Source organism: Lagenorhynchus albirostris, chromosome 11, assembly GCF_949774975.1.
Source record: "Lagenorhynchus albirostris chromosome 11, mLagAlb1.1, whole genome shotgun sequence".
NCBI lineage: Eukaryota > Metazoa > Chordata > Mammalia > Artiodactyla > Delphinidae > Lagenorhynchus > Lagenorhynchus albirostris.
In genome coordinates this window covers 62,392,257-62,409,274 of record NC_083105.1, presented here as the reverse complement: position 1 = coordinate 62,409,274, position 17,018 = coordinate 62,392,257, and the positions used below count along the sequence as shown (strand labels likewise).

The window sequence follows — 17,018 nt, the reverse complement described above, 5'->3', positions numbered from 1 at the left end:
AGGAACCGCAGGTAACTGTTACGCCCCGCTCTCGCCAGAATAACACCTCCGCGATACTAACTCGCCACACCGGAGTGCCCCGGCACAAGATGGCGGCGCGTCACGTGCGCAACGCGGTGACGTAGGACGGCGGCTCGCAAGGAGGGACGGCCCTAACCTCACCCCCCACGCTTAGTTACTCAGTTTTGCCCCCCTTCCCTCCCCCGCCCCCGGCCTGGTGTAGATCATGCCGCCAGTGGCGGCCCTGACTGCCGAGGAAACGGTAGCCTAGGACAGTTAGCTGTTACGTGACACTGATTCTCCCCGCCCCGCCTGACCCCCGAGAAAGAGGCACGTCCCCGCCAAGTGAGGGGGTGGGGAAGTGGGTAGTGAATTCGGATCCACCTGGGAGGGGGGAGTGGAAGTTCCCACCCCGGACTGCGGCGAGGCGGCAGCCACAGGTAAGCAGGGGGCGGGGGTGGGACGGGCTCCCGAGTCCCCGGGCAAGGGGAGGGCGCGGGGGCGCGGCGCCGGCGGGGACGCCAAGCCGGGTTGCGCGCCTGGTGGGGGTCGCGCGGGGCGGCCAAGGTGGGGGAGGGGCGCGGAGGGCGCGCGGCGGAAGGGGGAGGGGCTGCTCGCGGTTCCGGTTCTCCTGCCTTGGCGCCCGGTGCCCCTTCAGTCGACGGTCTCCTCCTTCCTCCCTCTCGCCTGCTGCCCCCCCCAATGAAAAATAAACCGAAGACCTCCTGCCGCAGGGTGGCTTTCGCCTCTGAAGCCGCCGCTCTGTGGCCCAAGGCGAGCGCCCTCCGTCGAAGGTCTCGGGGTTGGGGCGGGAGCCGCGGGGAGGGCGGCGTGGCCTTGGCCTCCGCGCGTCTTCCGCCGAGCGCGGCCCGCGACCGGTTATCTCCGCCCGGGACCCCGCAGAGCGCGCCGGGCGCCCTCGGGGTGCGGGGCCCAGGACGCTCGCTGTGTGGGCAGAGCCAGCCCTTATCCGCTGGGAGCTTCCAGTCGAGTGGGGAGACGTAGAATAATCACACACACCCTAAATAATCACGGAAAGGTGCAGCCGGCAGGCGAGGAAGGGGAGTGTGGAGTGACAGAGCTCGTCTGTTTACCCCCGGACAGACGATCAAACTGAGCAAACGTTCTCTTTGATTTTCTCCTGTATCACGAAAGTAAGCATGGTATTTCATAGCGTCAACGACGCCGTGGAGCGTCCCCCTTGATCTCTTTACAGTTATTGTAGATGTTAATCACTAGTTGTTTTGTCAGCTTTTGAGGCGTAATGGGCTAAAATAGTCATTGGGAGCCTTTACGTTTCTGAGGCTTATTCAGCATAGATTTGGCAAGCATCTGTCAAACTGGCCTCGTTTGTGGTTAAGAGTTTGTACACTATGTTTGCTTATGTTCGCAAAATTCGTTTTATCCTGAAAATTTCATTACCAACAGAAATATGCAGTTTTATTAAAATGCTGTTTTTCCTATAGACTTTATAATATGCAGTTTACTCGGTGTCTCAATTAGAATCACTACTGTGTTGCTAAGACGAGTATGTTAGGTCTGTTATTTGCAGTTGTCCTTTAAGGTTCGGCTTCGTCTGTGCTACATCTGTGCAGTACTACTGTATCACCAGTAGGTGGTAGTACCTTCAAAAAATGCTTTTTTTTTTTCACATGTCATCCCATTTATTTATACTAATGAATTTTCAGCTCTAAAGTAGGGTGTTGTGCCTGAATTTTCCTGTTCCTAAAGCTAGGCTGGAGTAATTGTCTAAAGATATTTTGCTAACCATTATTTCTATCAGTTTTAAGTAGGTAAACCCAACTAAACACATTGATTTATTCAGCAGTAGTTAAGTGCAAGGTATTATATTGGGAACAGGAAGTGGTCTTTGACTCCCTAGAGCTTGCATTCTGGTAGAGAGACAGAAAACAGGCCATTACTATACTGTGATAATAAGTGCCATGAAAGGTGGGGGAAGCATGTGCTGTGGGGATACAGCCAAAGCTTCTAGACCAGTCTAAAGGAGTCATGAAAGTTTGCCTGGAACTATAACTTATAGGAATAGGCCGCTTGAAGAGGAATAGTGTTTCTGGCAGACGGAATAGCATACATGAAAGCCTGAAGGTGAGAGAAAGCAGCGCAGGCACATTTGAAGATCTGAAACAAATTCAGTATGACTAATAGCAATTTTGAGGGGAGATTGTGAGTTAAGTTGTGGAAATGTTGAGCAAGAGACTTCTTGCCCACAGGCTTCTACATCATCTGTAGGTGGAGAAACTTAAGACCCTCTTCATTCATCAGATGAGAAAACTATATTTGTTGATGTTTACTATTTTACTGCATACGTGACAGTCTGCTGGGCACAGAGCATACATTCACAAGATAGAGGCCCTGTTCTTAGGCACCTTAAGACTGGCGAAAACAGACATGCCTATAAACACAGTTCAGAATGTTAAGTAACCTCATTAGAAATATCTGCAAGGCACAGTGGAACAAGCATTAAGGCTTGAAGGAAGGACCTAGAGCAGTTGGGAACATAATGTTTGGGATGAAACTTTGAAAATGAGGAGTTTGCCAGGTGGACGAGTTGGGGATGTGAAGGTATTCTTGGAAGAGGAACAGTGTGGAATGAAAGAACATGGATTTTGGCTTAAAACAGTTCTGGCTTCAGATCTTGCATTCACATCTTACTGTGCGATCCACAGAAATGGCAATTCCTTTGATCCTCAGTTTACACATCTCTAAAATAGGGAATCCAAAAACATAATAATAAAGAATCCAGGTGATGATATATAAAGAACTCTTAGTTTAGTGCCTAGCATATGTTCCTTTCTTAACAAGCTTTCTTAAAGTGCCATGCCTTTACTTTAACATTCTTCACATGTCAGCAGGATCGCAGCCTGCTGTGATTTAGCTCCCCAAATTCATTCCCATTGATGGTACTTTTTTTTTCTTCTTTCAGTCTGTTTATTTTATTCATTTGAAATCCAGTTCGATTCTTTTTTTTTTTTTTTTTTTGCCACGCTGTGTGGCTTGCAAGATTTTAGTTCCCCAAACAGGGATTGAACCCTGGGGCCACGGAGGTGAAAGCACCGAGTCCTAACCACTGGACTGCCAGGGAACTACCCCATTGATGGTACTTTTGAAGCTGTGTTTCACTGCCCACTTGTGATTCTGCCCAACTTGGGATTGTTTCATGTTAAGCTTCCATCTGCTGCCTTGGGCTTACTTTATTTTTACAAAAATGTATGCATAAAATTCTGTGTTGAGCAAGTTTTTAACAGATTGTTAATCTTAACCTTAATTTTAGGAATAATAGCTTTAAAAAGTAAGCAAATAAAGGTTACACATTCTGATAACGTCACTAAAAAACTATGTATGTATTGTTAATAATGAGCCGAAGGTATAAAGGCTGCTTTCATTTTGGAAAAAAAACTGATTGGTTAATTCCTCTTTTAAAAAATCATAGAGGGCTCCCCTGGTGGCGCAGTGGTTGAGAGTCCGCCTGCCGATGCAGGGGACGCGGGTTCGTGCCCCGGTCCGGGAAGATCCCACATGCCACGGAGCGGCTGGGCCCGTGAGCCATGGCTGCTGAGCCTGCGCGTCCGGAGCCTGTGCTCCGCAACGGGAGAGGCCACAACAGTGGGAGGCCCGAGTACCGCAAAAAAAAAAAACAAAACAGAAAATAGACTGTCTTCGTTTCTGTAGGAAATATAGTTGTAGTAATTGTCCAAAGTGTTATTTGCTGACTGTAGTGGCTTTTACTATGAAATGTCAGATGTTTTGTTGATGATGTTAGTTTCCATTAGATATAAAATTTCTTAATAATATTCTTATGGGGGAAAATCAGTGAGTCACAGTGAAACAGAAAAGTATCATTTTCAGTAATTTAACAAGGTATTATAAAATCTTTTATAGTTTCTTTCAGTGCTTTAGCACTACATCTTTTTTTTTTCTCTCTGCTCTATATTCTTATGTCTTCTGAAATGGAGTGTTTAAAAAGGCATTTTCAGTAGCGATAGTATGTAGAAAGTATAAAATTCCATCTTTGATGCTGTCTGTATGTTCAGTCTTTGGAATTACACTTCTCTTAGTGTAGATTAAAAATCACTGCACTCTTCCTAAAGAAGGGACTATATATAGCTTAAAAGCAGTTCAAGCAGTTCCCTTAAAAGCAGTTCAAACAAGGGGAACACTAGATGAACTTGTCAAAATTTAAAGTTTTAAAATCATAGTTACTGGAAACATTTGTATCAAAATGAAAGATAAAATTTATATGAAGAAATAATATAGGGTAATAAGGAAAACACAAGATCTGATAGATGGATGGATAACTAATATGAACAGAGAGCTCACATAACTAATAGAGAATTAAAGAAATGTAAAACAATGTACCATTTTCCATCTATCAGGTTAGTCATGACTAAAAAATTCACTGGACTTCCCTGGCGGTCCAGCGGTTAAGACTTCACCTTCCAATGCAGTGGGTGCAGGTTCGATCCCTGGTCAGGGACCTAAGATCCCATATACCTCGGGGCCAAAAAACCAAAACATAAGAAGCAATACTGTAACAAATTCAATAAAGACTTTAAAAAAAAAAACCCTGAATTCTTTAAAAAAAAAAAAAAATTCCCATTGCTTTCTCATGTGCTTCTGGTGGACTGTAATTCTTTCAGAAAACCTTAAATATTCATTCTCCTTAACCAAGTAATTCTCATTTTTAGAATATATCCTATGGAAATAATTTTAATTACAGAAAAAGCTTTATATGCTAAACATATTAATCTCAGTATTGTTTTGTTTGGTAAAAAAATGTGAATTATGTACATTCACTGGATGGAATATTATGTAGCATTTAAATATGTTTCTATTTGAAACCTAGAAAATATTTGTGATAAATGAAAACAGGATACAAAATTGTACATACAGTATGTTTATGATTTTTTAAAAGTTGTGGAAAGAGAAGACTGAAAAGAAATTAGACAATATTATAATTAAGTTTTTATCATCCTTTCTCTTTCTGTTCTATATTTTCCATGTTAGAAGAAAAGGCTCATGACATATTTAGAGGGAAAAGCATTAGAAGCACTTTATGTTTGAGGTGATTTTATACCTTTTCTCAATGGCTAAAAACAGTAGCATCAATCCAGAGTTAAGAATGAATTTATTTTCTGCTGTCCAAAACGGGAAAAAAAAAGAGAAGAAAGAATATGCAGGCTTAAACTTCACAATTATTAAATTAATGATGCTAAGGGCTAAGTACCTAGTTGCCCCCTCTCTCTCTAAAAATTCTTTGAATTGTGGTAAAATACACATAAAATAAAATTTACTATCATAACCATTTTGAAGTATACAATTCAGTAGTGTTAAGTACATTACATTATTGTGGTGCCAATATACAGAACTTTTTCATACCCATTAAACAACTACCCATCTCCCCTCCCTCCAGTCCCTATTAAGCACCATTCTACTGTTTCTATCGGTTTGACTACTAAGTACCTTAAATAAGTGAAAGCATTCAGAATTTGTCTTTTTGTGACTGGTTTATTTTACTTAACGTATGTCCACAAAGTTCATTCATGTTGTCACATGTGTCACAATTTCCTTTCCTTTCTTTTTAAAGCTGAATAATATGCCATTGTATATGTATATCACATTTTGTTTATTCGTTCATCCACTGATGAATATTTGAGTTGCTTCCACCTTTTGGCTATTGTTAATAATTCTCCTATGCACATAGGTGTACGAATATCTCTGTAAGACCCTGCTTTCAATTCTTTTGGATATACACCCCAAAATGGGATTGCTGGATCGTATAGTAATTCTATCTTTAATTTTTTGGGTTACCACCATATTGTTCTCCATAGTGACCGCACCATTCTACACTCCCAACCAACAGTGCACAAATGTTTCAGTTTCTCCACATCGTTGCTAACACTTACTTTCTGTTTTTTTTAAAAAAAATATTAGCCATCCTAATGGGTGTGAGGTGATATCTTAATGTAGTTTTGATTTGCATTTCCCTAATAATTAGTGAAATTGAGCATCTTTTCATTTGTTTGCTGGCCGGCCCTCTCTCTTTTTATGTCTTTTCACATAATTAGAAAAACCTTAAATTCTACCCAAATCTTTTACCAGCCTCTTTCTACGTAGTTCTCCTATTTGACATATTCCATCTCTCATAACCCATTTATTCTCATTCTTACCCAGCCTACATGTCCTGCAATTGATTATCTAGATCATCTAGATCTTCAGAAACTCCTTAGTTATGGTTTCATTTATTTATTTATTCTGTTCAACCTTTGCTCAATAAGTTCTCTATATTAAACTATATATGCAATTAGAAACTGTTCCCTAGGGGACTTCCCTGGCAGTCCAGTGGTTAAGACCCCGCACTTCCACTGCAGGGGGCACAGGTTCAATCCCTGGTCGGGAACTAAGATCCCACATGTTGCAGGCCAAAGAAAGAAAAGAAAAGAAAAACTGTTCCGTAGACTGTAGAAAAGAATGCTTGGGCTTCCCTGGTGGTTAAGAATCCGCCTGCCAATGCAGGGGACACAGGTTCGAGCCCTGGTCCGGGAAGATCCCACATGCCATGGAGCAACTAAACCCGTGCGCCACAACTACTGAGCCTGCGCTCTAGAGCCTGTGCTCCGCAACAAGAGAAGCCACCACAATGAGAAGCTCGCGCACCGCAACGAAGAGTAGCACCCGCTTGCTGCAACTAGAGAAAGCCCGCACGCAGCAACGAAGACCCAAGAAAGCCAAAAATAAATTAAAAAATTTTTATTTTAATTTAAAGGAAAGAAAAAAGAAAAGAATGCTTGTGTTCCTGCACAGAAGACTATCTTATGTATACCATTTATTAAATTTAAACATGTTCATGTGGATCAAAATTCAAAAAATTTAAAGGAAAATCTCTTTTCTCTCTCTGTACCGTAGCTACCAATTCTCTTCCGTGGAGGTAACCAAGTTACCAATTTTTAAGCAACTATAGAGTATACTATCCATATTCTGTAGCACTTTTTATTTTCCATTTTAAAAGCTCTTATCATAGGTCACTACACACCCAGAGCGAAGGTGTGGAAACATGAGTCTGGATAAATTGAGCTCAGCCCTTAGTATAGAAAAGCCTGTTTTGTTCCTCTTAAAAAGTATGCATGTTAAGAAAAGAAATGTCTTAAGATTTTTTGAAAATGAAGTTAGAAAGCATCTTTTAACTTTTTTTTTCCCCTTACAGTTGATTATGGAAGATTCTCACAAGAATAACGCTTCAGAGACAGCACCTCAGTCTGGTTCAACAGTTCAGGGAGCTCATATTTCTCATATTCCTCAACAGGTAAGGCAGGAACGAGCCAAAACATTGAACCAGTTAGGAATATTTGTTGTGCAGATTAAGCTGTTGTTGCAGATCACCAATTACTAACGTTCAAAAAAAGAACCAAGCAAAAGAGAAAAAAACCCCTGTAAAATGTTGAAATGTATGGAAGGAAGGAATTATCTGATTTAAATATCTTGTCAAGATCATTCAGTTTTATTTTCTGTTATAACATATTTAGTGTTTTAACATGTATATACTTCTCAAAACTTGGGGAGGTAGAGTTCATTTTATGCGGTACATGATTATTTTAGGTTTTTTTTCAGACTAATTTTGTTGCTGCATAAGACAAATGAAAAATTATTTGGCCCTTTGGGCTGACTTGAAATAGAGACTAATAGTTTCAGGAGGCAGACCATCTTCAATTCAACAGATGTATTGTGGATATAAAAGAAATATTTTTGCTGAACTGGAAAATAGGCATATTCATTAGAGAATTTAAATTGACAGACATGCATATTGCAGAACTGATGATATTTTTAAAATTTCAAGTTGTCTGATCCATGCACCTGACCCACTTCAGGGAAAACAACTGAAACTATGTGTTGCCAGTGACAGGATTTGAACTTTCAAGTAAAAATTAGAATTTTGGATAACTTGTATTCACCATCATGAACTTGACAGCTTCCCAGTAGCTACCAACTTTTTCGTTACAAAATTGTGTTACAAAATCACGCATGGTATAAGATCCATTCAGAATGCGAGATACACCAATGGATTTTAATGTTAACAGAATACACAGAGTTCAAATTGTACATTGCAGACAACCTTTAAGAAACTGCAACCTGTCAAGTTTTAATGTGGTTTCAAAGGAGAATATCCATAGTTATCTGGAAAAACAATTAAAACACGCCCCCCCTTTTCTGACTACATACCTGAGTGAGGCCAGACTTTCTTCATATACCTCAACAAAACCACATATGGCAAATATTTAATGTAGAAGCAGATAAGAGAAATCAGCTGTTTTCTATTAACTCAAACATTAAGGAGATTTGCAGAAATGTAAAACAGTGTCATTTCTGTCACGAATTTGGGGGGGTATATTTAGTCATATTAGTGAAAATATATCATTTATGTTAACATGTAATGGATTTATGATTGTTGTTTTTATTTTTTTATTTTTTATACATTTATTTTATTTTTGGCTGTGTTGGGTCTTTGTTGCTGTGCGCGGGCTTTCTCTAGTTGCTGTTTTTAAATGAACTGTTAAATAGTTTTAAAATTTCTGTTTAAATTTTAAATGTAAGTATTAGATTAAAAACTGACATAAATGAAATTTCTTTGGGGTCCTTAGTAATTTTTAAGAGTATAAAAGGGTCTTGAGATGAAAAAGTTAGAGAACCAAGCAACTAAAGGATTAATCCTTCAAGCTTGAGGTATCCTTCTCTTATTTGGCTATATCTGTGAAGAATAATGATATCTTCCCTAGATGGTACTGGAAAAACAATGATAGAGTCTTTCATTTACCTTCTGTTAATAGGGCCCTTCACAGAAATGTTTTAATTCAGTTGGCTTACATACACATTTCAGTTATGTTGGTTAGATGTGAATGTTTTACAGGTTTCCTCAGAAGCATATTTACAGAGATAGAATAAGTACATTTCTAGGCGGTAAATAATTTTATAGTGATTTTAAAAAATAATGTCACTGACTTGCTATCCAAATTCTTGTGGCTTGACTGCTTTATTAGACGCTAACTTCTGTAAGGAAGAAGTATCTAATAACAGTAGTATTTATTCAGTCATTCAGTATAAGGTGGGGATATAACAGTGAACAAAAGTTTCAGCTCTCATGGAACATACATTCTAGTGTTGGGGAGAATAAAATGTATCAGTTCGTAGTATGTGCTGTGGAGGCTGATAAAGCAGGGTAGGAGGAATAGGGGGTTGTTGATGGGGATGGGGACTTGCCTTTTTATGTAAGGTGGTCTGAGAAGTCGTATCTGTGGAAATACCTCTTCAATTATATGGACCAACAGCTGTAAACTCTGAGACTGATATGTGCTTGGCATGGTTAAGGAACAGCAGGGCAGCCAGTGTGGTAGGAGAGGGATGAATGAGGGGAGAGGGATACAAGATGAGGCAGAGAGGTTTGGGATGGCAGAGGAGAGTGCCAGATAATGTAGGCCTTGTATGCCACTGTAAGATTTCTGGCTTTTAATCTGGGTGAGATAAGGAACCTTGGGAGTGGTTTTTGAGTAAAAACCTGATTTGACTGATATTTTACAGAGAAAGCACTTTGATATTTTAATAGGATTCCTCTGGCTGCTTTGTGGAGTGGAAGTAGGAAAACCAGTTAGGAGGCTGTTACATTGATTGTGCATGAGACAGTAGTGGCTTGGACCAAGGTGGTATTAGTGGTGGTGGTGAGATAAAGTTAGATTCTGGGGCTTCCCTGGTGGCACAGTGGTTGAGAGTCCGCCTGCCGATGCAGGGGACACGGGTTCGTGCCCCGGTCTGGGAGGATCCCACGTGCCGCGGAGCGGCTGGGCCCGCGAGCCATGGCTGCTGGGCCTGCGCGTCCGGAGCCTGTGCTCCGCAACGGGAGAGGCCACAACAGTGAGAGGCCCACGTAACGCAAAAAAAAAAAAAAAAAAGTTAGATTCTGGATATAATTTGGTTGTGAAGCCAACAGTGTTTGCTTTTTTAAAAAAAAAAAAATTTTTTTATTTATTTGGTTTCACCGGGTCTTAGTTGCGGCAGGTGGGTTCCTTAGTTGTGGCATGCGAACTCTTAGTTGCAGCATGCATGTGGGATGATCTAGTTCCCTGACCAGTGATCGAACCTGTGTCCCCTGCACTGGGAGCACAGAGTCTTATCCACTGCACCACCAAGGAAGTCCCCCAGTGTTTGCTTTTGGATTGGATGTAGGTGTAGAGGGAAAAAGGAGTCAAGATTGACTCTACAGTTTTTGACTTGAATAACAGTAAGAATGGAGTTGCTGTTTACTGAGATGGACAACATTGATGCATTTTTTTTTTTCTTTTTGGGGAGATGTTGGCAATCAGGAATTTAGCTTTTGGGCATGTTAAATTTATGATACTATTTGTTAGTTTTCTTTGCTGCAAAACAAATTACCACAAATTTAGTGGCTTAAAACAATACAACACACATTTATTATCCTAAAATTTCTCTTAGTTGGGTTCTGTGCTTCAGAGTTTCACAAGCTGCAGTCAAGATGTTGGCTAGGGCTGGCTTCTTACCTGGAGACTAGAATGGAGAAGAATTCACTTCTAAGCTCACTCAGGTTGTTGGCAGAATTCATTTTATTGCAGCTGTAGGACTGAGAACTTTCATTTTTTTAGCTGGAGGCCACCCTCAGCTCTTAGAGGTTGCCTGCAATTCGCTGCCACCTGGCCCTCTCCAATAAGTAGTTCACAACATGGCAGCCTCCTACTTTAAGTTCAGCAGGAGAGTGAGAGTGAGTCTGCTGACAAGACAGAGTCTTATATAATATAATCAAGGGAATGATATCCCATTCCTTAGCCATAAAATGTGACATAATCACAGCGATGACGTCCCATCATCTTTGCCTTATTCTGTTGGTTAGAAGCAAGCCACAGATCCCTCCCACACTCAAGGGGAGAGGATTACACAAAGGCATGAACACCAGAAGGTGGGGACCATAGGGGCCGCCTTAGAATTTGTCTGCCAAACCATACAAGTAGATTTGTCCAATAGGTAGTTGGATATATATGGTCTGGAGTCCAGGGGAGAGGTCCAGACTGGAAATGTAAATTTAGGCATTGTAGATATATAGGTGGTATTTAAACTCATTGGGTGATTTCTGGCTTCTCTTTAGGACGTAGAAAGCTGGAAAGCATATTGCTCCCACTGTAAAACAAGAGTAAGCTATAATATACAAAAATCATAACTTCTTTCAACACATTAGTAGTGGCATGTGGGCATGGCTCACCTGTAGCAGTAGCAGAGTACAGGAAGAAGGCAGGGCTGTCATACAAGGGGAAATAAGAATTTAGCTAAATTGAGGCTTCGCCGGTGGCACAGTGGTTAAGAATCCACCTGCCAATGCAGGGGACACGGGTTCAAGCCCTGGTCTGGGAAGATACCACATGCCGCGGAGCAACTAAGCCTGTGTGCCACAACTACTGAGCCTGCGCTCTAGAGCCCGAGAGCCACAACTACTGGAGCCCACGCGCCTAGAGCCCATGTTCCACAACAAGAGAAGCTACCGCAATGAGAAGCCTGCACACCATAATGAAGAGTAGCCCCCGCTCACCGCAACTAGAGAAAGTCCGTGGGCAGCAACGAAGACCCAATGCAGCCAAGAATAAAAATAAATAAAGTAGATACAACATTAAAGAAATTAAAAATGGTCAAAAAAAGAGAAGAATTTAGCTAAATTTTTATTGAATTGCTAAAGTCTAAGTGTAGGCTAGTATGAGAACATAGAACCCTTGGGAGCTGCAGACACAGGGTAGGTAACACCCACTCCAGGGATCCCCAAGAGTTGCTCATGAGAAAGATTAGGGGAAGCAAGGGAGACAAGAGAAAGCCTCTCTAGGTGGTACAGGCCTGCCTGGACCCTTCTTCCCTGTGGAAAAGAGCTTTAAGCCACTGGGGGAAGGGAATAAACCCCATTTTCCAGTGTGGGTAGAAGTGAAAAGAAAAAGAAAATACATAAACCCTGAGGGAAGGGCAGAAAATTTTCCTGGGTTCAGACCATTAGTTTTCCTACTACTTGGAGAAAGCCCTACCCCCTGAGACTGAGACTAGGCCAGGATAACAGAGCAACTTCTCAGTCTCCCCTTAGCTCCTCCAGCAAGTAAAGCAATAGCAGTTTATCCCTGGGGAGGACTAAGAGTATGGAGAGACACTCTGGGTCAGGTGCACAGAGAAAGCCTAAAGCTGAGGGTGGAGCAGGATCACTGAGAAAAACCCTCTGGCAAACCAGGCCCCACCCTAAGCAGAAGGTCACACTAGAGGAATTTAGAGCTGGTTGTGTACTTAAGGTAATCATAACAAAACCCAAACCCTGCTCAATTCTTGGATAGATTGACTCATCCCTCCCCCAGCCACCACCTGCACTAAAAGCCTAGTAGAAGAAGTACTGAAGAACTACCACGCCATTTTTAGGCATGAATACTGTTTCCTCAGTCTCTACTATCTTACTACACATGATGTCCATCATTCAGGCAAAAATTATGAAGCACATACAAAAAAGCAAGGAAATAATCACCCGCTGTCAGAAGTAAAAATGATCAGTAGACTCAGGATGACTAGTTGTTAGAAGTATCAGATAGTGAATTTAAAATAATAATAATATATTAAAGGCTATAGTGGAAAAAGTGGACAACATGTATGAACGGGAGGTAAATTTCAGCAGAGGAATAGAAACTGTGTGAAAGAGTCAAATGGAAATGCTAGAAATAAAAATTGTGACATAGATGAATTATGTTTTTGGGCTTATTAGTAGATTTGACACAGCTGAGGAAAGAATCAGTGAACTTGAAGATAGGCCAACAAAAATTATCCAAACTGAAAAAAGAAAAAAAAGTGGGGAGAAAAACAGAACAGAGCATCTGAGAGCTGTGGGACAATATCTAAATATTTACCATAAGTGTAATTAAAGTCATGGGACTACATGACATTACTGGGGGTGAGTGTAGTCAGAGATGAGGTCAATGGATTTGACTCTGGGACTTTCCAACATTTGGGGATTGGGGAGATTGAAGAGGGATGGCCAAAGCAGTAAAAAGAAAATCAACAGAAATGGGGATCATGGAAATTAGGAACGAGGTGATGATCAACTATGTAAAATACTGCTGGTAGGTCAAATGAGGAGTAACAGTAACTGTTATATAGTCTATCTTCATTATTCAAGGATTTTTTTTTTTTTTTATTGGCTGCACCTTGTGGCATGCAGGATCCTAGTTCCCTGACCAGGGATCAGACTTGCACCCCCTGCAGTGGAAATGTGCAGTCTTAACCACTGGACTGCCAGGGAAGTCCCTCAAGGATTCTGTATTTGCAAATTCACCTACTTGACAAAATTCATTTGTAACCCCAAAATCAGTATGCACTCTTGTGGTCATTAGTGGACATGTGTGGAGTAGTGAAAAATTTAAGTCACTTTCTCAGTTGAGCTCGAACAATGCAATACTCTGTCTTACAATTTTAGGTCTCATACTATAAACAATTCTCCTTTTTGTGGTCTAGTTAGTGCTGTGTTTTTCGCATTATTGTGCTTTTTGTTGGTGATGTTGCTGTTTAAAATGGCCTCTAAGCATAGGGCTTAAGTGTTAAGTGCAAGAAGGCTGTGATGTACCTTATGTAGAAAATACATGTGTTAGATAAGTTTCATTCAGGTGTGACTTGTAGTGCTGTTGACCATAAGTTCAATGTTAATGAATTAACAGTACTATATTCCAGACTACCAAAATAAAGCTAATATTGCAATAAAACAAGTCACACAAATTTTTTGTTTTCCACTACATATAAAAGTTATGTTTATATTATATTGTAGTCTATTAAAATGTGCCATAGGGCTTCCCTGGTGGCGCAGTGGTTGAGAATCTGCCTGCCAATGCAGGGGACACGGGTTCGTGCCCTGGTCTGGGAAGATCCCACATGCTGCAGAGCAGCTAGGCCCGTGAGCCACAACTACTGAGCCTGCGCGTCTGGAGCTTGTGCTCCGCAACAAGAGAGGCCACGACAGTGAGAGGCCTGCACACCACGATGAAGAGTGGCCCCCCCCACTCGCCACAACTAGAGAAAGCCCTTGCACGGAAACGAAGACCCAACACAGCAATCAATCAATCAATAAAAAAAATGTGCCACAGCATTCTGTCTAAACAATGTACATACTTTAATTAGAAAATACTTTATTGCTGGAATTTCCTGGTGGTCCAGCTTTCACTGCCGAGGGCCTGGGTTCAATACCTGGTCAGGGAACTAAGATCCCACAAGCCATGCGGCCAAGGGAAAAAAAAAACCTTTATTCCTAAAAAGTGCTAACTTTTTGTGCCTTCAGTGAGACTTGCTCTAAGCAAGGTTGCCGCGGACCTTCAATTTGTAAAAAATGCAGTATCTGCAAAGCACAATAAAGTGAAGTGCGATAAAACAAGGTATGCCTGTATTAAATAAGGTGTCTTTAAACAGAAACACACTTAAAACAAGGTTATACGTTAACCGGTTGATGAAAATATTGTGCGCAGAGGCTTGCAGCAACCTAACCCTGTATTTCCCCTAGGAACAATGGTTCAGCATTTGCTAATTCAGTGTACATGGCAGCTTCATAGAACATAACCACAAATAACAAGAGTTGACTGTATTTGGCAACATGGAGTTCATTGACAACCTTGACAAGGACTGTTTTCAGTCGAAGTGGGGATAAAAATCTAATTAGATCTAAGAGAACATGGGAAAAAGAAAAGAGGGGAGAAAATGAGTAGAGAGGAGTTTTGCTGCAAAGGGATCTACAAAATGAAGTGCTGGAGGGGGTTTTATAAGTCATGGAAGTTTTATTTTTATTATTACTTTTTATGATGGGAGGAATTAACAGCCTGTCTATATACCAGTGGGAGTGATGCAATAATATTTGATGACACAGGACATATAGAAAGGACAATCTGGGATGATGTCCTTCAGGAGGGGCGGGGATGAGCATTAGTCTGCAAGTGGAAAATTTATTTTACATGAGCATAGGTACCTCATTCATAATAAGAAAGCAATCAAATACAGGTTAGGTAGGTAGATTGGGAATGAGGTACTCTGGAAGTTTCCTTTTGATAACTTCTTTGTTTTTCAGTCAGATAAAATGTTTTGAGAACGTAAGTGGACTAGGGATATATAGTAGGATTGTTGGAGAGCATTAACAGTCTACTTGAGGTTACTGATCATGAACTTAAAGTGTGACCATTAAGTTCAGTTGTGTGTCTTTCTCCAGTCAGATTCAGGTACTTGCATACAGGTTACAGGCATAGAGTATGTGAGTTAACAGGTTGCTGTTTAGTCCAGGGACTACAGCAAAGCAAAAAAAGACAAGGACATTGAAGGTTATGTGATACAGTGATTATAATGCTGTACCATGAAATTTAAGCTGTATAAGGAAGAAGTGGGGACTTGATGGGGTCAAGAGCAGGGAAAAGATAGTAGACTCGATGGATTATAAGTTCCTGTGGAGTCCAAGAATTGTTGAGAGTCCAAATAGTAGAGGTAGTGAGTTGGAAGTAGGTGGTACTCAGAGAGAGGGATACTTGAATTTGAGATTATAGGAGGGGTTATTGGTAATGATAAGGTTTAGGTAAGTAGTTCTCAACTGGAGTGGTACTGCTTCCCCACTGAGATGTCTAGAAATATGTAGGGGGTTAGGGATGGTGGTTGCCACTGGCATTTAATGGGCAATTTAGAGATGCTAAATGTTTTTCATTGTGCAGGATATTCCTGCACGTGGAAGAATTGTCCTACCCCAAATGCCTGTTCAGAAACCCTGTAGGGTATGACAATGGGAGTGGGTGGCCAAGAAGGGTAGAAGACAGGGCTTTGGAGGAGAGGAATCAAAAACTGGCCCAGACATGGAAGGATACTGGATGTTGCATACTGAAATCACCACAAATTACATCAGGAATAGTATTGGAGAGAACAGAGTGATCCTGGGGCTAAAGTCTTAAAGAAATGAGGGGACATGACTGCCACAGGAACAGTCTACTGCTCTGAGCCTCAAACTTGGGAGTTTTCAGGTAGAACTTGGGACAGTGGCCTGGAAGTAGCAATGAAGAGCAAAGGAAATACCAACTCTGTCTGTAGGCTCATGGTATGAGTGCAGGAGAGAGGCAGTGTTCTCCAGAGGAGAGCAGAGGTTCAATTATGGCAAGAAGGTGAAGGGGAGGGACTCAGTACTTGATGAATTTCATTTAATTGCAAAGTATATATAGATTGAGAGGCAACCTTGCTTAAGACCTGGTCTGAATCCTGGTTTTGTCACTTAGTGACTCTGGAACATTGACTAAGTCACTTAACTTATTTATTAAATCACTTTTTAAAAAAAATTCATTTTATTTATTTATTTTTGGCTGCGTTGGGTCTTCGTTGCTGCACACAGGCTTTTCTCTAGTTGCGGCGATTGGGGGCTACTCTTCCTTGCGGTGCACAGGCTTCTTATTACAGTGGCTTCTCTTGTTGCAGAATATGGCCTCTAGGTGTGTGGGCTTCAGTAGTTGTGGCACGTGGGCTCAGTAGTTGCGGCTCGTAGGCTCTAGGACGCAGGCTCAGTAGTTGTGGCGCACGGGCTTAGTTGCTCCGAGGCATGTGGGATCTTCTCAGACCAGGGATTGAACCAGTGTCCCCTACATTGGCAGGCGGATTCTTTTTTTTTTTTTTTTGGCAGGCGGATTCTTAACCACTGCGCCACCAGGGAAGTCCCCACTTAACTTATTTAGACTTGATGTTCAGCATCTGGAAATAAAGGCATCGGACTTGGTGATCTGTAAAGTCTTTTCCAGCTCCTAACTTTCAGTAATTCTCATACCGTAGAGAAATTTGTGTACTTTAACTATGTGTGAATGGGGAAAACAATGTTGATAGTAATAGGTAACATTTATTGAGTATCCACTGTGTGCCAAGTGTATTGTAAGCATTTTACATGTTTTAATGCCTTCAAACCTCTTACCAACCTACTGTGCTTTTCTAATCCCCAT

At 41.3% G+C, this 17,018-nt stretch overlaps 1 protein-coding gene across 6 annotated transcripts in view; it reads left to right on the top strand.

Annotated features, from left to right (window-relative positions):
• Window positions 1-214: 214 nt before the first annotated feature.
• Window positions 215-17,018, top strand: part of ATF1 (activating transcription factor 1) — a 54,289-nt gene continuing 37,485 nt past the window's right edge. For 4 of the 6 annotated variants that reach the window (XR_009543502.1, XM_060166240.1, XM_060166237.1 and 1 more), the window contains exons 1-2: window positions 215-440; window positions 7,223-7,321. Coding sequence is in view for 5 of the 6 variants with exons in the window: in XM_060166240.1 (XP_060022223.1) it covers window positions 7,229-7,321 (93 nt within the window). In the remaining variant the exon portion in view is untranslated. Of the gene's footprint in view, window positions 441-1,044; window positions 1,155-7,222; window positions 7,322-17,018 lie in introns of those variants that run through there. The other 2 variants (XM_060166236.1, XM_060166239.1) reach the window with 2 other exon arrangements.